We start from the raw sequence: 22,933 nt of genomic DNA on the forward strand, positions 1-22,933 counted from the left end.
ATGTAATTTTATTTGTCAAAGATTCTGAAAAACATAGAAAATTCTACATTTTGTTTCTTTTTTATACAAGGCAACAAACGCTATTAGCAGCACCAACAACTTTAATGAAAAGAACATACATTCCACCAGTTCAGGCAGATCCTTAATATCTGCCCATCATTCCAGTTGGGTTTAAAAGGGATAAAGAGTTACATTTACCACCCCGCCCCCCCCCCCCCCCCCACAGCAAACTAAACATAATGGCAACACAGCAGATTCTCCTTAGATGTTTTATAATATTCTGGGCCAGCTGTTTTGGAACAATAAGCTTAGTATAGCGAATGCTACATTATCAACAGGTCATGTTGCAGGAGTTGCCTGTTAATGAAGAAATCGGAAGCCACAAAGCACACTTTTATAATAACTAGGTTGCTCTCAATTGTAGTACATATTGATCACTAACCTTGTCAAATCTAATCTTTAACGGCTGCAATGAGTTACATCAGTCCTTCACAACAAGTCAGTCAGTGCGGTACACCACTAAAAATGGGAACTGAATTTGCTTATTAATAACTATGGGTTATTGCTGCTGATTGGCAAAACTATAGGAAATGTGTTTGATTTCTCAGCTAGGGAGGGGCACAATGCTGCAGCTGGACATTTCTAAAAATCATTATTAGTAAAACAACATTAAAGAGTGATCTGCAATACTTCATTTAATTCTATAAAATGAGAGGACATGAGATCTAAAATTAGTGATGTGGTTCCCATAATTACACAGGGTTTCAAACTTCAACTTTAGGGGGTGATACCAGGACAGATGTTAGGAAGACTTGATATTACAAGTTAAAGAATTAGGACTGGGAACAATCCCCAAAGCTCTGAAATGCATAAAACAAACTGCCAGGGCTGTTCAAAACAGACAAATCTCCAAAGTTACCACTTTTCTGGGTTTGTCTAATAATACTACAAATCGCAGGAGAGATAAAGTTAATGCCAATTCATTTCCTTATTTTTTGTTTTAGCATCTGACATTAATTTGTGACCACATGTTTTTAGGAATGTTTGGCTTGCAAAATAGAATTTCCTGTTTAGCAAGTTTTGGAGCTGCAAAAGAAGGCAGGTGAAATGCAGTCCCTCTAAAACTTAGAATAAATGTATTTAAACAATTTGAAAAATGCAAAATATAAATTATTTCCACCTGTTTTACTTCTTCCAATTATGGATATAATCAAAACAATTCAGTAAACTGTTATTTTTGCTATGATATTGCACTTAATCAGTGACGCTGGTAATGCTAACATCTTATAAGTACTACCTCCTCAATCTCCTTATAAAACAATGGAAACTACCTTTGAAGACATCAGAGGGAGTTACTGGATTGTAACCTTTTGACATACGAGTTGTGCTGTGCCATTACTATACACAAAGGTATTCTACTGTTCTCCACTCTAATTATTGTTTATACTTCAAATAAAATGCAGATAGATAAACTAGTTTTGTATAATTTGTAAAGGTAAGTTTTAATTCGACAAATGCAGTTAAACGCAAAGTGCTTAATGCAAACACAACACAATGCAATCATCTGCACAACGACAGTAACTATATTGTAGCATAATTAAAGATTATTTATTTTGACATTATATAATGTGAACATGTTCTAGGTACCTTGCCCAAATAGCCAGGAATTATAGAAATTTTTGCAATAATCATGTTAGGAATATTACTTAACAGTAGACTGAGGCAAAAAAAATCTCTTAAGGGACTTCTCTATCAACTCATTCCTACCATTTTGATATTTTCTGTCAGAGGAACCTTAAACCTGTAAAGTGGACAACAGAAATTGTTACCCTAAAATGGATACACTTACATCATAAGATAGATTTTCCAGTATTTGCAACATTGGCATCCCGAGGATAAAGGGCCTGTTTTTCCCTGTGTCTATATTGCTTTGGCTGGGAGGCACACAACTTCATTGTTAAGGGACTGGAAGGCCCTGTGCAATCAATGGCAGCTCATTTGGTTGCACAGGCAAAAGTGCTTTCGGAAAACAAAATTTACAGATTTCTAAATATTTCTTAAGCGTGCACAGAGGAGGCTGATGGCACTACACTGCGACAGGCCTCCATGGCCACTGGCACCTGTCTCCCACATCTGCTCCAGGCAGACTCCTTGACTGTAGCCTACTCTCTCGCAGAGTAGCCAGACTCTGGAAAAAAAATCGGTGGAGCATCAGAAGTACGTCTTCATGACAACTCCTACCTCAACAAATGCAAACATGCCAGGACTCTAGAGTTGCAGACTCCACAGCGTTGGCAGATTATTTACCACAGGTGAGCCCGATGTTGCCGTACTTGGACACCCCACACAACTGAACTTTCACCAGGGATTACTGGATAACGTATATAAAGAAGGACCCTCAGTTCTTTATCAGATCCCTAACCCAGGAGCACTGAAAATAACTCGAGATCCCCGACACTATAACAGTAGTGTTTAGCTAACTCAGCATGGACCAGGTATGAAACATGAAACTTCCTTATTTAAATTGCTCATCCAATCACTGGATAATTTTGCTTAGCTCTTGGGGAGTTTAGCAGAACTTCCTTAACTATTATTACACTTGTATCTTTTATTTCGTGTGTTACTATAAATTATAAGAAAAATGTACACTGTTTTTATCCCTACAATTACAACACATTGTTTACAATTCTTGTCTTACCCAATCCAGACATTTTGGCTGATAAAAGAATAATACATATTGTACCGGCTGTGTTATTTTCTTTCTGAAGCAGCCATAAAAGACTCATCCCATTATATATATATTACATTAGAAATGCAATCTTGGACAGACAGCAGTGTTAAAAATGTAATGTATTCTGTTCCAAGTATTTAGTCCAGCCTTAAATTAATTCAGTGAATCTGTTTCCGTTTCAAACCATTGTTTTCAACAATGCATGAGTCTTTTAGTCATCCACAAACTTTGTGTTATTGTTCCCATTCTGTAAGTAATGTTTCGGCTTCCTGAGGAAATCGGTACGGATCAGACGGTAGAAGTAAACCAAGATCATGATGTTCATTGAATTCAAGGACAGACTGATGTAGCCTGCATTTGGGAGGACGTTTAAATTCTTCATCATGTACCAAGTGAGGTAAAACTGAGAAGACAGCCGGAAAACAACATAGGTGAAGACATTGATGTACTTGTTGTAGTGGTACAGCTGAGAGGTCTGTGCATTCGCCAGTTTTAGAAGAAGTCGGGTATGGAGGAAAATGCTGTTCATCTCAACAAACAATGCGATGACAGCACCAGCGACATAGTGATGGGTCAGCACAATATACATGAATGTGGAAATTACCTGAGGAGAAAATATATCCTGTTAGACTACAACAGTTGGCTTCTCATTGCAAGCCGATTTACTCCCATATATTCAAGCCATTTCTGGCTAGGTTTATTATCATTCTTGTATGGTCATACTTGAAATATTATGTCACCACAGTTGTAAACTCATAATAACATTACAAGTTGTCATAGTTTTTTTTTACATACTGGAAACCATTTCATCTAGGCTTACGAGGCTGAAGTCCAGATGTACAATGGAGGAAAATATGCACTTAACAGTCTTGTTTCTATCAAGTTTGTCTAACTATCAAAATATGAAACAATTAGGGTAGGATGTTATGCCTCGCTCATCCTGAAGCAATAAAATCCCACCCAAGGTCAGCAGACCTTTCCATCTCCGTCCTTCACCGCTCCAGTTCCTGTGGTGGGTGGGATGGTAAAATTCCGGCTATAATGTTTTTGAAATATTTCTTCCAAAATTTCAAATTACCCCCATCATTATCACCCTACCCCCATTATCCCCGTAGCAGCAAGATTTTCAGGGGTGGGAAGGGAAACAGAAAGGGCCTGAAAACACTAGTGTGGCCAGCATGTTCATTTCCCAGTGCCAGCCATTTTAGTGGAGTGGGATTGGGGCTGGCAGGGCTACCTGCCCCTATACAGCAGGTAGGCAAGGCAGCTCCTTCAGAGCCTTGTTAACTGCAATTAAAGGGAAGCTAACAGGAATTTTTCAGTCATCCACCAGTTCTGCACACCTGTGGTAGCCAGTTTAGCTGCTTGAAGGCTGGCACCGGGCAACAGGCTAAAGATAAAGGGGTGGGGGGAGCGCTCTAGGGAGGCATAAGGTCTCTCAAAGTCTGTCTGGGTTCAAGACCAGTCACATGATGCTTGGCTGAACAAACTATTTTATAATTAAAGTTTTCAAAAAGTTGGTGAAAGAACACCATCTTGAAGCACTGTTACTCACCACAGAAATATAAAGAATAGGAGTAGGCCATTCATCTCACTGACTCTGCTCCTTGTGTGACAATGGTTGATCCTGTATCTCAAAGCCATACTCCTTCTCTCTCCCCATAGCCCTTATCACCTTCAGTAACTAGAAATCTATTTTTTTCTTAAATACATTCAGTGACTCGGCCTCCAGAACCTTGTGTGGTAGAAAATCCATTACAAACGGGTGCTCTTATCAAGATAAAAGGCCTCTGATTGCCCCTTTAGCTTCAACAGTATCTTCCCCATCTTTAATTGAATAGAGAATGGTCTCCCTGCCAGCTAAGCAGGTGCCTCCATAAAAATCCCAATAAGTGACTGTCTCCCCACCCTGAGAGGTGGGTTCAGGACTCAGAAACAGACCGGACACCTATTTCCTGTGCCCTTGGGAAAATCCAGCCTAGGGGTTTATTCTGGTATTGTATAACTCGGTAGTTTCTACTCTTCTTACTTCAATAAGTACTTCAGCCAAATAATCTGATTAATTAATTCTTTAGCACTAAATTGCTATTCTGCAGTGTTATTTTCATCAGTAAATGTATAATTTATAAATATTAGGCACCAAAAATGAATCAACAGTTGAGGACTGTCCCTGGAAGCAACCCAAATATGAAAAACCATTACGCATAAAAATGTTAAATGTACTTCAGTTCTTTTTACAGTTGAAGTGGACACAATAAACATGTCGCACATCCACCATAATGCTTTACTGAAATATAATTTGCAGTAATTAAACACATGCGAAAATAATTCACTGGACTGAAAATCAAAGTAATTTCGCAGATAAGGATAAATCACACAATTGTCTACTCCTAGAATAAAAAGCAAAGTCTTTAGAGGGGGAGGGGGGAATGCGCAATTTCCAGTATCCGTTCATACTGGGTGAGTTCTAACAGAGTATATATTCACCTAATTTATCATTTGTGTGTTGGAAATTGTCAGGCATGTTTTGTACATAGCAACACGTGTGTGAAAACATTCAAACAATTCCTTTTTTTAGCATAATAGATCATGCTAGACTCTTTACCTCATTTATTTAAGAAGGATCGAATGGCGTGATATCATTGTCTAATCACTTTGTGGATTATGTCTGGTGCTATTTCCAATTTTTTTTTACCATTGTTTGGATCAAATTAAGTTAGCTCTGGCATATAGTTTCCAAGTCTGACCTCAGACCAGCGATGAACTTGCTAATCTCGGACAGAACAGCAGGGATGCTACAATTGCAGAGGAACAGCGATTACGATAGTGATCACAAATATTCAGTGTTCAGCCAGTACTTCAGTGCAGGAAACTTTGACTCATTCATAATTTGTTGTCAGGTAAAAACAAGACGATTTGTCTGTGACATCCTTCAATTGAACCACCGGCCAACTGGCCCCACAAATGCAAAGGGGCAAATAACTGGTGCAGAACCCCAATGAAAGCCAATACCTTCAGAAGAAAACGTGACAAACGTTGATTCTTTAAAACAAAATCTGAAGGCAACACAGGTGTAGGCACACCGTACACAAATATATAGTTTTCTTTCTCCCGTGGGGTGTACCAAATTAGCCTGTGCTACAGTAATCGTTTTGCCTCCCCCGGGGGATTTTTATATCAGCACAGTGGGGAGGGAAGAAATTTGCTTTTCCTCTGCAGGCTGCAGAGGGGGAATCTGGCTTTTTGTGTTGGATTACCATTTCCAATTCCTCACTGGATACTCAACCCTCCTTGCTCTCCTCTGGTCGTTTATTGCTCTCTAACAACTTCTCAATGCTTAGCCGACAATGCTACAAAGTCTGGCTGCACTTGCCTCACTTCTGGATGCTCTGGATTTTCACTACTGTGTCTGCCTGCACACTGTTCTGGTCTCTGTGGGGAAGGTTTCTAAGGATGGTAATAGATTACAAAAAACATGCTGAATTATTTTAATGTTACTGTTTGATGATTGTCAATTCACTAATAATAGATAGGTTCTAATGCCTCTTTTTCACATCGGGCATTTTGGAAAACTTATTTTAAAAACATCTAAGATATTGGATTAGTTGTTTCCACTTTAGTACTTGGACATGAAATATTGCATGGGTGGAGCACAAATGAAATATCACTGTAATACATGAAACTAATGCTGTTCACCCAACATGGCTACTAATTTAAATGGACAGACAGTCTGGTGGACTTATTAAAGATTTGTTTTCTTCCTGATAGATCCCCACGTTAAAAGCAGTTGAACCCAGTCTGTAATTAGGGGACTTAAAATGATTCTGTGTTTGCTTTTATTAGATTTTGGGATGCCGAGGCAGCATTTGTTTGCCCTGAAGGCATTAGGAGTCAATCATATATTACTGGATTGGAGTCATATACAGGTCTGATGGATGGCTGGTTATTTTCCCCGAAGGACACCAGTGAATCAGTTATTATGACAATCTGCAGTTTTCATGGTCATTACAAGATTATTTGTTTCAATTTTACAAATGGTACACCTTTTGAGTCGCTAGTCCAATAACCTACAAAGATGGCCCAATCTGTTGATGATTATTTGAATAACATTTATCAAGGATGTCTTTACTATTTTTTTCAGCTTGAAATATCAATTTAAGATAATTGGCGTGCAGTAAAAAACTTTTTTTATACTTCCTTAGTAAGTTTTCAGCATTTTAAGCTTTACTGAGATCTAATATTGGTAATGGTTTGACTTGCCCCTCGTGCATCATCCTCCCCATTATTCCTCTTGCTGTCTGGGCATTTTTCTTTTCCTCTCAAAGATGGAGGAAACGTGTTACCAGTTATTCAGCATCTAACGTTTGGATGCAAATCTTCATTAGAAAACTACGTTCTGATGCACAGCCCACCAAAGACTCAAATCATGCTTATTTTTGTGATGCTGACCTACAGTGCATTTTCAGTTTTATTGCGCGTTTTAGCATCTTTGCTTTATTTACCACCTTCATTTTTATCCTCATTGTCAATACATTATAAATCAAATTGTAGCCTCAAAGAAGATGGATCGTGTGCAAGCTGATAAAGCCGGATTATGTTTGCAGAGTACATTCAAAAAAGAAAATCTGAACTAAACTTTTGCCTTTTAAATGAATTTGCCAATTAGAGCACTGTTGAGTAGTAGAGGTCTGCTGCAGTGAGGTGGTCTGACAATGGAGTGACTTGGGTTCATTAGAGACTGAACAATGGAGACAGTGTGACACTACCAGCAACAATTTAAAGCTATAGTACCACAGACAGTACAGTTCTGTACCACTATCCTATTCACAGCCTTAGACATGACATGCAGCTGGACTCCACAGGAACACAATTCACGATATTTAAACACTGCAGGCTGTGTGGCATTTGAAGTGCACTGTTATTTATTTTCTCCATTTTTACTCACCCTCCTTCAATGCACCCTCATTAGCAAAACTGTCAGCTAGTTAGATGTGCATTGTGTGTGTTTAGGACCAGTCTTTGTTAACATATATAATTATAGCTTGAACTGTGGATTGATCCAAATGATTCAAAGTTTCACAAAGAAATATGTATTAGCATCATTCATGGTTTGCAGTCTGTAGTTGTGTTTAAGATATCTTTTTGACAAATAGATTTTTGTTTTTAAACAGTGTCTTGTCATGCATATATCAATCAAGGGAAACATCAACTCTAATTCATTAAGTACCACGAAATATCCAAAAGGTAAAAAATAAGTTTTTTTTAAACTCATTAACATTTGTCTTTAAATATACATATTTGGGGTCCAATCATGGAAAGCTATTATTTGTCATTGTTCTGTGAAGATACACATCTTTTGTGGAACTGAATATACCGTACATTTTATCTGGAACCAGTATGTTATTATTGGAATCCCACAAATTGTACAGTTGCTCCCTGGAACCTATACATTCTCTATTTGCCCAGTGGACTCTGTACAAACTTCTTGAACCCTATATATGTCACAGTTACTCTCAGGAGCCTATATATTCTTGAAGGAACTTGATGTATCTTTCATGTTATGTCTTTGAAGCAGTAGCGTAGATATTCTTAATTTACGTGAACTAAAATTACCCCTTTCACCGTGTTTTGTTTCCCATTGAGGTGCCTGTGTAATCTATTTTTCTAATCCACTTTGACATTAATGGAAAGAAAAATTAGGTGGCACGTAATGGGTGCCAGATTCACTATTGTCCAATTTATCCTACTGCCGAGAACAATTTCACCCCCACCAACCCGTTCAGGTAATACAGAATCGTGGCTACTCTTAAAAATGCTCCCATTTTAAGTATACAATGGTTTTGGAAATTTTTTTTGTTTATACATGTCTGAAAAATATACCCTAAGGTTTTATCTAGATCAGTAACTTAGAAATACTTCATTAACAATCAGCTTCTAACACTTGCAATTAAGCAACTTGTTAGACAAAGACTACAACAAAACAATTTTTGTTTATATAATACCTTTAATATGTTCTCAAATAAAAATTGCTGACTGGCCACAGTTGTGGCTATGGCAACACTATTTTGCCCCGTGCATTAATTTTAATAGAAACCACTTTTGTACAAAGTACAGGTAAATGGACTTCATTTATAACATGTAACAAACATCAACCATCATTTTGTAAACAAGGAAGTAAACCATTCAATTGCTAAAATACCCACAGAAGCCAATTTCCATTTTGACAATTTACCAACAAATACACATGTAAAAGATACAGAAACACATGCACACACAGAGGGAATGAATATTAGAATTACATGCCCATCGAGAGTGACAATTATTTTCTAATTCTCAATGTGAGTTGCAATCTGTTTTTTTAATTAGCCACATGTGACTGTTCTCTCATGTGACAAGCAACACTGCTTTAACATAGGCACGTGTCTTGAGGCCCTTTGCAACGATGTAACATATAAAACAGACACTGAGCCAAAGGGAAAATAATAGGAAGGATGAACTTTCAAAGAAATAGTTTGAAGGATGGTTTTAAAAACAAAGGGAGTTGGAAAAGCAGAGTGGCTTAAGGAGAAAAAAAGTGCAGAACAAGGGGCTATTAATCTATTAATTAATTGCCCCTATTAATTATGCTGCATTGCACAGTGCTACAGTGGAGACCAGCAAAAAAACTAGAATGGGACTTTCTGCACCCCCACATTACGTTTCACAGTGGTGGAGATAGTCTGCCATTGGCTGGAGGTGGGATTTTCTGATGCACCCCCTGCTACCGGGAAATCTGCAGCAGGGCTTCACCACTGGTGGGACCAGCCAGAAAATTCCAGTCCTAGAGTTTGGGAGAACACCCACCCACTGCACACTTACCCACACCATGAAAGGGAGGAATGGCAGGGTATGTGCCAAGTGGTTGTGGTGCTGGAAGAGGTTTCAGCAATAAAAAGAGTGGCTTGGCAATGAATGAATTGATGTTAAGAGCTACAAATAAAAATTTAAACCTTAGATATATTCTCAATTTTAATCACTCAGAATACAGTGAACCCTCCCCACCTCCCAAAACAGTTCCAATGACAACTTTGTACCAGTCAGATTAAAGAAAAATTAAATTATGGTGTTTCAAATATTTACGTTTCTGCAATGTCTCTCAATTAAGTAAAATGAGCAGACTGAAGATTGGTTTAGCACATGACCTCCAAACACGTGCAACCTGCACATGAAGCTCCTTGCGAGTAGTTCAGACTAAAACAAAACTCCCGATAGATGATAATTAAATGATTTCTGTTAATCCTTTTCAGATTGGGATCTGCTACAACATATGAGCTAACATAGACCTTTACCCCTTCAGATCTGATCTCATGGCTGATCTGTATCTTAACTCCATCCCCTTGTCTTAGCTTCCCCCATAACCCCTAATACTCTTCACAAGCAGGCTTCATTAATCTAGAACCAGATCTAATTGCTATTCTTGCTACTTGCTGTGATGAGGTTGAAGAGTCAAAGAGAAGATATTTTAAGACTTGGGTATCCAGTAAACATGTCCAATATTACAAGACAGGATTTGTTTATAATTTAATCTTTCATGGGATGTGGTTTCAGCAATAAAAAGAGTGGCTTGGCAATGAATGATTTGATGTTAAGAGCTACAAATAAAAACTTAAACCTTAGATATATATTCTTGATTTTAGTCACTCAGACTACAGTGAACCCTCCCAACTCCCAAAACAGTTCCAATGACAACTTTGTACTGTTCAGATTAAAGAGTGGTTAAATTATGGTCGTTCAAATATTTGACCAGCATTTGTTGCCCATCCCTAATTTCCCTTGAACTGAGTGGCTAGTTGGGCAATTAAGACTCAACCACATTGCTCAAGGTCTGGAGCCACATGGAGGCCAGACCAGGTAAAAATGGCAGATTTCTTTCTCTAAAGGACATCACTGAATCATATAACTCACCAACACCTCTACTTTCTCAGAAGACTAAGGAAATTTGGCACGTCAGCTACAACTTTCACCAACTTTTACAGATGCACCATAGAAAGCGTTCTTTCTGGTTGTATCACAGCTTGGTATGGCTTCTGCTCTGCCCTAGGCCGCAAGGAACTACAAACGGTTATGAATGTAGTCCAGTCCATCACGCAAACCAGCCTCCCACCTACTGACTCGATCTACACTTCCTGCTGCCTCAGCAAAGTAGCCAGCATAATTAAGGACCCCGTGTACTCCGGACATTCTCTCTTCCACCTTCTTCCATTGGTAAAAAGATACAAAAGTCAGAGGTCACATACCAACCGACTCAAGAACAGCTTCTTCCCTGCTTCTGTCAGGCTTTTGGACTTACCTTGCAATAAGTTGATCTTTCTCTACACCCTAGCTATGACTGTAAAACTACATTTTACACTCTCTCGTTTCCTTCTCTATGAATGGTATGCTTTGTCTGCATAGTGTACAAGAAACAATACTTTTCACTGTATGTTAATACATGTGACAATAATAAATCAGATCTTTTACAACAATTGACATGGTCATCATCTCTGAGATTAGCTTTTAAATTTCAGGTTATTAATCAAATTTAAGTTCCACCATCTGTCCTGGTGGGATTTGAATCCTTGAGTGAGATATTTTGGCCCTGCCCAGCACAACGATTACCCAGTCCTGTAGTAATCAATAGTCTTTTGACTGGGCCGTCAAATCTCTCATGGTAGGTACCACCACAACATGGCTGATAAATCCTGGACTTCGGCTTCAGAACATTAGCGTGAGTTTCTGGATTACCAGTCCAGTGACATTACACCTATATTACTATCTCCTCTTTGATACCAGTAGTTAAGGACACCAACCTTTAACTTCTTTATTCCTGCCTGTAGTGTGCAACAATTTCTATTTCTCAAAAGCAATCCCAAATGATTGCAATTTAATTACGTCTAGGCTAGTTGCACGTAGTATACACACATGGCACGCTTTATCACACTATTCTTAGTCAGACGCAGAATAAACCTTCTGCTTCATGACACTATTATAACAACTAATCAAAATAGTCAACAAAAGGCCTTGGGCTATCATGTTAATTGCTATATAATGCACAAGTTAACTACAGATGTTTCTGGTCCTTTGATGATCATCCCACATTTGAATTAGCTGAAGGCATGCCTGTACCAGAAATGACAACGTATAAACAAAATTTGAACACACTGCACCTATATCCTAACAAGGACCCACTCCACCAGTCAGTAGTTGCATTATTTTTCTTTGTAATTGTAAGTTCTGGTTCTCTTCAATGGTCTGCCAAAAGAATTGTAAAAATCCAATATTTTATGTTAAGAGTGAAGACCTTGAAATAAAATAGCGTAAATATCCGCTCAGTGATTTGATCTAAATTCCTCTATTTGCTGGTTGAATGTAGCAACTAGCACATTAATTTTAAACAGGCTGATGCTTCTGCTAAAATAGCAGCCCAAAAAAGTTCAAGCAATTTTGCACCTGAAGCATTTCTCCAGCCAGATTTTTGTGAAGGTCCATAAAAACACAAGTCGTGCCTTTTTGAGGTATCCAAAAATGCGAGCCCAACTCCAAACCCAATCCTGTTATATTTTCTCTCTGGGAGGCATGAGTGAGGAAGAAACAGGTTTTTCTGAACTGCAGAACAATGGGAGGAGTATGGATGCTGAGGTGAGCTGGTTGGAAATTCCATTTAGGTTCTTGGGGACAGCAACCCAGCCCCCAACATTATTATTATAACCCCTAAACTCTAACCCTTCAAATCCCTACTGACCCTCATTCTCTCTATGCCTGATGTATCTTGCATAACAATTCACCCAGTATCCATTACGGGTAGCCCTCTGGCTGTCTTTGAAATGGACATCTTTAAAAAAAACTTCTAATAATCTAACAAAGATGTCTATCAAACACATTTCATACCAAAAAATGCCTGTCAATCACAAAAGCCATTAAAAAAAGTTCTCTCAAATGATCAAACTTGGTTTACCACATCAACGGCATTTCTTAGTAACGGCTAATAAAAATACGCTGGGTTAAATGGTTTTGGAGCTTTTGAAACTCAGCCAACCATTCATAATGGTTCAGATATCAAAACAAACTCCAGGAAATTTAATCAAATCAATTGAAACAAAGAAGAGAGCATGTTTTCTAAGTTATACTAGACATCTTGTTAATCATAGTATTCCATGGAGAGTTAACTATTTCTATTTTCCCAAGTGAAGATTTTTTTTCTCCCCAATTTAAAAAGGCTCTTGGCATTTGAATCACTTGAGATTATTACACTAGAAATCCCAAGCAGTGTGTTCTTTAGTTTTGAATACATCAGAGTAATTTTTCCTTTGGGAGCATATATGCATTCCAACACGGAATGTGGTTAACATAATGGTTAGCTTATCTTTTCTGAACAAGCCCTATGATGAATCACTACAGTTTAAAAACATCTACATTACAATTCAGCATCTAGAATCATTGAATTCTACAGCGCAGAAGGAGGCCACTCGGTTCATCGAGTCTGCACTGACCACAAATTCCCCATACCACATGCATTTACCCTAGCTAGCTCCCCGACACTAAGTGGCAATTTGGCATGGCCAATCCACCTAACCCGCACATCTTTGGACTATGGGAGGAAACCAATGCGAACACGGGGAGAATGTGCAAATTCCACGCAAACAGTGACTCAAGCTGGGAACCAAACCTGGGTCCCTGGTGCAATGAAGCAGCAGTACTAACCATTATGCCATCATGCTGCCCCCGATAGTGACATTTGAAGTTGTGGAAACATTTACATGTCAGTGTGTTCCCAACTCCTCAGCAGGCATCTGCCAGTGACTCTAAACTCTCCAATGAGATGGACTTTTTCAGGGCTTCCAGAATCTGCGTCAGTGCATGAAAATAATGGTTGGGAGAGAAAACTTAAATTTCCTATCGGGCGCACAATGGTAACCCTGACCTCAGAACAATTGCATGTGGGGTCATGAACCAAAGCCTTCTTGACCTGCAAAAATACCATTGGCTCAGGAAAGAGTCAAAAATTTCTTATGCAGTCAAAATCTTAAAGTTTTCAGATTTGCCAACCCCATTTCTGCTTCCATCAGAAATGAAATCCATCACCTCATGTCAGGAAGATGCCCAAGAATACAACAATGCAAAGGAGAGAAAAAAATGGGCACTAAATCAGAGGGATGAACTGGCAAATATTTAGGTTATTTGGAACACAGGAAGGGCAAAATAAAGTCTCAGGTATCAGTGCATTAAAGGATGATTTCCCCCAATATTGTGATCCTAGCTTTACCCTCTGAATGCATATATCAGAGATTCCAGTGCAAGCCACACCTGATTTTCTAACCAGAATTCTCCCAAGTCCCCACCAGCATGTTCAAGCCCCTGCCAGCATGGCAGGAAGCCCAGAAATTATTTTCACGCTGGCCTAAATTTACAGTGGGATCTCCTTCATTTGTATCCCATTGATGGGATGCGGATGAAGACTTGCCCCCCACACCAGATTCTTCACGATGCCAGCGGGAAAACATGCCAACGTGAAATATGTTTGGAACAACATTACGTGCAGTTGTTGGAACTCAGCTGAACAATGCCTGGGGCAGGCTACAGAGTTCAGGATGGAGGCCACTCGTGACTCTGGAACACCACAGCAATGGATCAGGTATCTAAATGCAGGTGGGCCATCCCAGAGGGGATCTTCAGCCTCAGAACATTTCAGGAGGTCCACGTTCCAGTCTCAGAGTGCTCCTGGACTTCATATTCAGGTTGTCCACTTTCTATCTACAATGGTGGATCAGTGATGTTGGACACCTTTTCAATATGGCATCCAGGCAGGATGGCAGACTATATGTCACCCAGACCTGCCCCTCCATGGAGTATGGGTCAAAACATTCAGGTGCATAATTAATAAGGTCAGGCCAAAAGATTTGGTGTGTTTTCCCACCAGCCACTGCAGCACTTGGTCTCATAATGGGAAAATCCCGACTGTAATTACAGAATAATGCATAGCTTGCACCAGAATTCTTGTCTGTGCTCTGTGGGCATGGCTTACCACTAGGCGTGTAAAATGAAAAATAACCCATGGCATTTCGGCTTATAATGTTTGCATTGCCTAATTTCAAGAGCTAAATGTTGGTTTCGTTCTTTACTTTCCCCTCAATGATATTATATCTTACTGTTTTTAAATTAGTCTCCTGCTCTTTTGAATGATAACAGAAATGGCATTGTTCATAATTCTACTAATATCACAAGGGCGTATGTACTAAATAGCCTTTTCATCCATCTTCAGTGCATACAGCAAAATGGTTTTACTGTTCTCTAGCGATTTCTTCAATGTCTTGCTGAGGGCTGATTGTCATTATGTTAATTTATCTGCAGCCTGGCTGATCTGTAACATTCCAGTCTGCAGTGATCTTATGATTAACCTACATACTAATGTTGAAATTTACATGACAGATTGTCAGCAACTTAAACCAGCCAAAGCCTAAAAATAAACCTTAGGAACATATCTGAACATTTTATTGCAGCAAACAAATTCTGGATTTAGGATCATAATGTTTGTACGTCATATGACTGAGAGTACTGATTTGTTTTGAGTACCAAGGGTCCTTTCAGTGGTATTATTTTCTTTAATAATCATCTTTTTTCTGTCATGTATATCAAGTCTTCTCTGTTATGAGCACTGAATCGCTGGTCTCTTTCTTACTCCCGCTTATTGGTTAAGTACTTAACTCTGATTTTTCTATTTCCCAGTGTAAATTATTCACCAATATAATATGCATACTACACTCCCAAATTTTTAATTTGTCCCCAGTTACATCGGAGTAAAATAATTCTACAGGATGGAGTTCTGCACGCACCATAACAACTTAGTAAGTGCCTGTAACACTGACAAGATGCACACACCCTGCCTCTGCCATCCCACCCCCCACCCTCATCTCACCACAAACAGCATCCCACGCTGAAACACCCCAGCCTTGTGCAAACTACACGATGCACTTGGCCATGTTAGTGATCAGACTGGATTCCAAATGCACTCTTCCCCCACCTGAGAATACCTAGCCCTCCCAGAACCCACAATTTGTTTTTTTTTGTAGCACAGGAACACCAAAGATCAACCACAATTTCAAGGAACATTCCCACATTCCCTCTTCCCGTCATCAAATTAATAAACAGGCCAAAAAAGACATGAAATGCAGGAAATCTATATCCTCCCTCCCAGTTCACAGCTTTACTTTCACAAGAATTACGTTCTCCTAATTTTTATGCTTTTGCGCTGCAGCCCACCCCCTCCTCCATTTCATGCCTCAAGCAATAGTGGAGACACTGCAGCAAATAGCAGGGAAACAGTATCAAAAATAAATGATAGACTTTGATTAAATAAAAAAACAACAAGGAAGAGAAAACAGTAAGAGGGCAAAGGAAAGAAACCATATTGAGGGTGGAAAAGAAGAGAGAGAGGGATCAATCGAGGATAGTGTGGAGAGTGAAATTGTAAAACCTGGTGTGGGGAGGGTTGGGGGCTGGACTGAAAGATAGACACAAGTAAACACAGTGCAGGAAGACAAAGGGTCAGAAACAACATTGTTGGAAGAGAAGCTAAAATGAATAGCCGAAAAATTGCATTCAGCACACTCCCTGATTTTGGATACATACTTTTGGCAGGCATGGTTCCCCACTGAGTGTGACTCATAAAATTAGCCCCTGTGTTGCAATAGCAGATACTGCTGTCAGTTGCTATAACAACTGATGCTTTCTCAATATTGAGCATGTGTGCACAAGCGAGAGATAGTTAATGCAAACTAAAACCTAGTATTAGAGCATCCACAGAACTGATTTACTCTTCCAGCATAATTTATTGCCAAAAGTTCACATTCTAACTTAATAATTGATTTGTGGTATGTAAGTTACACAATATAATTACCAACACATGGTGCACCAGGAACTCCCATGATGCTCTAGATTGGCCATTCATGACGATATCAGCCACATCTTGAATGAAATAACCTAGAAGGAACAGGTCAAAAAGCTATTAATTTATTTAAAAGTTACAGAGGACTAGAACTGTAACGTACTTATTCAAATAAGATGGATCATGAGATACTTTAATGGTTTAACAAAATACATGCGAAAAACAATGTTTCCCACCCACGTGCTCAGTCACCAGCTGCTGTGTGATCAGAAGGATGCCCCGGGCTTGAATATGTGCTGAGTTAGCTGATCAGGGTGGAGTACAGTTTGCTACAGCTGGTCTCAATATTCTCGAGGAGGGAGAAGGGGGAGTGGAAATTGCTAGGGTTTTTGTTCCTTGTTGCTGTCCAGTGACTTTACTGGAAGTTCACAACTTTAAAAACAGGATTGCCTTGGCTCCTGTGTTCGAATGGAATTCCAGTGTTCACTGCACAGGCTGTTGTTGGAGCAATCACCATTGTTCAGGATTCACAGCCTTTGAGAAAAAAGGAGGGACTCAAGTCAGAGGGGGGAGCCCCATGAAACTTCAGTTACAGTTGAAATCTCCCCATTTTACTTGATGCACTTTTTTTTGTGCACTTTGCATTAAGGCTGTTTCTTGATTTTTCCTATTCTGCATTCAATTACATTTGAGCCAGATTTCTGAAAAACAATTTGCATTTGTATAACCCTGTTTTTTTAAATATGGAGATGACACTAGTTAGCCCTGCTGTCTCACAGCTCCAGAGACCTAGGTTCACTTCTGGCCTTGGGTGTCTGTGTGGAGTTTGCATGTTCCCCATGTGTACATGGGTTTTCACAGGGTATTCTGGTTTCCTTTGACAGTCCAAAGACATGCAGGTTAGGTGGACTGGCGACAGTAAATTGCCCCTTAGTTTGTGTGAGTGAGTGCCCTGGTGTCTTGTCCTAGGTATAGCATCCAGTGTTTGTCAGGATAGGCTCCGATTCACTGCACCCCTGAATTGGAGCAAGTGAAAATTATTCTGCACAAAGGAAGTTCACAAGTACTTCAGTGCCAGTTATCTTTTTCAGTGCAACAACTGGTGTTTTTCCAGGCAAACACAGCAGCCAACGTGCACAGGTCCCACGATCAACAATAGTAAAATGACTAGCGTTATGGAGGAGGCGGTGATGCACTGGTAACAATCCAAGGCCTAGGCTAATGTTCTGGGAACATGGGTTGAAATCCCACCATGCCAATTAGTGGAATTTATAAATTTAGAATTAAAAGCAATGGTAACCATTGCCGATATTCTCCCGCACCATCTGCGACAGGAATCGGAGCGAGCGAGGGTGGACAATGGGAAACTCCATTGACATTGGGCAGGATTTTCCAGTCTCGGATCAAATGAGACATTAAAATTCTGTCCACGAGTCCATTGTCATAAAAACCCATCTAGTTCAATAATGCCCCTCAGGGGAGGAAATATTCCGTCCTCACCTTTCATATGCCAGACACACAGCAGTGTGGTTGACTCTCAAATGCTCTCAGAATTGACCTAGCAAGCTACTCAGTTGTCTCAAACTGCTATGAAGTCTAAAATGAACGAAACCATATAGACCACCCAGCAATGAAAACAACATCATCTGGGGACTTGTGTCATAATTGGGAGGTCTATTCCACAGACTACTCAAGTAAGATCCTGACATTGTCATACTCATGCCATTGTACCTAACAGGCAACGTCCCAAAACCACTAGTACCATCCCACTGGCAGGATAGAACCACTGTAGAAGTACAGCGGTATTCAGTCGGGAGTTTCTTTAAAGTTTTATGCCATCAGGTCAAACATGGGTAAGGAAACCTTCGCTGACTATCACCTACTGCAAGAGCCCACACCCCTGCACTCAACTGATGAAACAGTATTGCTTTCAACTCCAAATTCATTTGGAGGATGATAAAGGAACAGAAATGTACTCTGGTGGGGGACTTCAATGCCCAGCACCAAGAGTGGCTCAATGGCACCACTACTGACAAAGCTGCTTGAGGTCCAAAGGACATAGTTGCTTGACTGATCTGCAGTAGTTGGTAAGAGAACCAAGAGGGAAAAAAACTACTTGATATTGTTCTCACTGATCTATCTGTTGCAGATATATCTGTCCATCACATTATCAGTAGGAGTGATCAATGGAGACTCCTTGAGCAAACAGTATCCTCACATTGAGGATACTGTCCACTGTCTAAATGAGATAGAACAGATAGAGCAACTCAAAACTGAGCATCCATGAGACGCTATGGATCATCATCAGCAGCAGAATTGTAATCAACCAGTCTGCAACCTCATGACTCAACACACCCACACTCTGCCATTATCATCAAGCCAGGAAAATACTATACTTCAAAGGAGAGTGAAGTGGAGCACGCCAGAAGCTGCAACATGTACACCTAAAAGTGAGGTGTCAACCTGGTGAAGCTACAACGCAGGAGTACTTGCATGCCAAACAGCATGAGGAGCATATGAAAAAGCCAAGCAAAGCACAATCATCAGATCGGATTGGAGTCCTGCTACATCCAATCATGAATGGTATTGAGCAACTAAGCAATTAACTTGAAGGGGAAGTTCCAAAAATGTCACCAATGACGGGGGAGTCCAGCACACAATTGCAAAAGATGAGACAACCTCCTCAGGTAAAAATGCAGAGTGGATGATCTCAGCTTCCTTCTGAAGTTCCCACCACTACAGATGCCAATCCAATTCACTCCACGTAACATCAAGAAATGGCTGAAGACACTCGATACCACATAGGGATCCTGAACAACAGTATTGAAACTTTTGATCCAGAACTTGCCACAAGCTGTTCCAGTACCGTTGCAACAATGGTAGCTACTTAATGTAGAAAATTGAACATAAGAACATAAGAAATAGGAGCAGGAGTAGGCCATCTAGCCCTTCGAGCCTGCCCCGCCATTCAATAAGATCATGGCTGATCTGTCGTGGCTCAGTTCCACTTTCCCGCCCTCTCCCCATAACCCTTAATCCCCTCTCTTATCAAGAACCCATCAACCCGCTTCTTAAAAATATTTAGCGAGGCAGCCTCCACCACTTCAACGGGCTGAGAATTCCAGAGATTCACCACCCTTTGAGTGAAGAAGTTCCTCCTCAACTCCGTTCTAAACCGCCTCCCCTTTATCTTGAGGCTGTGCCCCCTAGTCCTACTGTCTTTTTTGAGCGGGAAGAGTCTCTCCACCTCTACCCTATCCATCCCATTCATCATCTTATACGTCTCAATGAGATCTCCCCTCATTCTTCTAAACTCTAACGAGTACAAGCCTAGTTTATTCAACCTCTCCTCATAGCTCAATCCCCTCAACTCCGGTATCAGCCTAGTAAACCTCCTCTGCACTCCCTCCAGGGCCAAAATATCCTTGCGCAGGTGCGGCGCCCAAAACTGCACACAGTACTCCAGCTGCGGCCTCACCAATGCCCTATACAGCTGCAGCAAGACCTCCCTACTTTTATATTCAATCCCCCTCGCTATGAAGGCCAGCATCCCATTCGCCTTCCTGACCACCTGCTGCACCTGCAAGCTGGGTTTTTGCGATTCATGCACAAGGACCCCGAGGTCCCTCTGCACCGTCGCCTGCTGCAGTTTTTCGCCACGTAAGTAATAGTCCTTCCTACCATTCTTCCTACCAAAGTGGACCACCTCACACTTGCCAACATTAAATTCCATTTGCCATTTCCTGGCCCATTCGCCCAGCCTATCTAGATCCTTCTGCAGACTCTCCACACCCTCCGCACAATTTGCCGTTCCCCCAATCTTGGTGTCATCAGCAAATTTCGACACCCTGCACTCGGTTCCCTCCTCCAGATCATCTATATAAATGGTAAATAGCTGAGGCCCCAGCACCGACCCCTGGGGCACCCCACTAGTCACCATCCGCCAATCCGAATAGCACCCATTGACCCCCACTCTCTGCCTCCTATTTGACAACCAATCCTCTATCCACGCTAACACCCTACCCCCAACTCCATGTCCCCTGACCTTCTGCAATAACCTCTTGTGAGGTACCTTGTCAAACGCCTTCTGAAAATCCAGAAAGACCACATCCACCGGCTCTCCTCTATCCACTGCCCTAGACACATCCTCATAGAACTCCAGTAAATTTGTCAGACACGACTTCCCTTTAATGAAACCGTGTTGCGTCCGCCCTATCAAGCAATTCCCTTCAAGATGCCTCGCAATTTCCTGCTTAATGATGGATTCTAACATTTTACCTACCACAGACGTTAAACTAACCGGCCTATAATTCCCCGCCTTTTGCCTGGCACCCTTCTTAAACAACGGCGTAACATTAGCCGTTTTCCAATCTTCCGGCACTTCCCCGGAATCCAGCGACGTCTGGAAAATAACCACCAAGGCATCCACTATCACCTCCGCCATTTCTTTCAGAACCCTCGGATGCATTCCATCCGGTCCTGGGGACTTGTCCACAATCAGCCCCTCCAGTCTGTCGAGCACCACCTCTCTAGTAACAGTAATGTCATTAAGACCCTCCATTCCTACCACCTTTCCATCGCTAACACCCGGCAAATTATTCACATCCTCCTCCGTGAAGACAGAAACAAAAAAGTTATTCAAGACCTTTGCCATATCCCCATCCCCTACCACTAGCTCCCCTTTCTCATCCTCTAAAGGACCAACGTTCACCCTAGCCAGCCTCTTCCTTTTTATATATTTATAAAAACTCTTGCTATCCTTTTTTATATTAAGTGCTAGCCCAGCCTCATAGCTTCTCCTACCCTCCTTTATCAACTTCTTTGTCAATCTTTGTTGACATTTAAACCTTTCCCAATCCTCTTCTCGCCCACTGCTCTTAGCTACTCTAAATTCCTCCGCTTTTAATTTAACACTTTCCTTCACCTCCTTCGTTATCCACGGCTTATTACCTCTCTTCCTACTGTCCTTTTTAACCATCGGAATAAATTTCTGCTGAGCACCAAGAAAGATCTCCTTAAAGATCCTCCACTGCTCCTCAGCAGACCTACCTTCCAACACATTCCCCCAGTCCACATTCGCCAATTCTTCTCTCATCCTACCATACTCCCCTCTATTCAAACAAAGGACGCGTGTCCGGGAACCCACTTTCTCCTCCTCCATCTGCACCAGAAACTCCACCATACAATGATCACTCTCTCCAAGAGGATCCTTCACCGCAAGGTCCCTAATTCTACCCGCCTCATTACATAGCACCAGATCCAAGATAGCTCGCTCCCTCGTCGGCTCCAACACACACTGTTCAAGGAAATTATCCCGGCAGCATTCCAAGAACTCCTCCTCGAGCCCACCTCGTCCAACATGGGTCGACCAATCAATATGCAGATTGAAATCTCCCATAACTACTGCCGTCCCATTCCTGCACGCCGCACTTATTTGCGTGTTAACAGCCCGCCCCACCTCCAGATCATTATTCGGGGGCCTATAGACGACACCCACCAGCGTCTTCCTCCCTTTGCTGTTCCTAATCTCCACCCACAACGATTCCACGTTCTGCTCTTTGGCTCCGATATCATCCCTTGCTACCACCTTGATACTATCCTTAATCAGCAGAGCTACGCCACCCCCTCTTTCCTCCTGCCTATCCTTCCTAAACACTTGATAGCCCTGTACATTCATCTCCCAGTCCCTGTCACCTTGCAGCCACGTCTCTGTAATGGCCACCAGATCGTATCCATTTGTGTCGATCTGCGCCACCAGCTCATCCACTTTATTCCGAATGCTTCGTGCATTCAGATAAAGCGCTTTCATCCCAGCCTTCACCTGGACCCTATTTGCCGTAACGCCACCAATTGGGACATCCTCGGCCTCTTCCCTTACCTGTACCCTATCCTTAACTTTAGACCTCGTAGCGTCACCTACCCTCGCACCCGCCCAGGTATCACCTGTCCACAACAAGCAGGAAAAGTCCATCCTGCCCCAGTTTACTCTCAATCGTCAAAATGATGGAAGGTGTTGTCAACAGTGCTATCAAGCAGCACTTAACCAGTCATATCCTACTCACTGATGCTCAGTTTGGATCTGCCAGGGTGACTCAACTCCTGATTTCAATACAGCTTTGGTCCAAACATGCATGCAAAAGCTGAAAAGGGGTCAGGTGAGAGTGACTGTCCTTGTCACCAAGGTAGTATTTGAACAGATGTGGCATTAAGGAGTGTTAGCAAAACTGGAATCAATGGGAATGAAGGAGAAAATTCTCCATTGGTTGGAGGGAGGTTGTACTAAAGATTGTTGTGGTTGTTGG

General features: G+C 41.1%; 1 protein-coding gene across 1 annotated transcript in view; it reads right to left on the bottom strand.

Annotated features, from left to right (window-relative positions):
• Positions 1–247: 247 nt before the first annotated feature.
• Positions 248–22,933, bottom strand: part of tlcd1 (TLC domain containing 1) — a 55,396-nt gene continuing 32,710 nt past the window's right edge. Inside the window, exons 3-4 of the mRNA XM_080211003.1 lie at positions 16,644–16,726; positions 248–3,335 (exon numbers count right to left, since the gene is read on the bottom strand). Coding sequence (XP_080067129.1) covers positions 2,943–3,335; positions 16,644–16,726 — 476 coding nt within the window. The 3' untranslated portion in view covers positions 248–2,942. The remainder of the gene's footprint in view (positions 3,336–16,643; positions 16,727–22,933) is intronic.

This window comes from Carcharhinus amblyrhynchos, chromosome 23 (assembly GCF_965287045.1).
Source record: "Carcharhinus amblyrhynchos chromosome 23, sCarAmb.v2.hapA, whole genome shotgun sequence".
NCBI classification, from domain to species: Eukaryota; Metazoa; Chordata; class Chondrichthyes; order Carcharhiniformes; family Carcharhinidae; genus Carcharhinus; species Carcharhinus amblyrhynchos.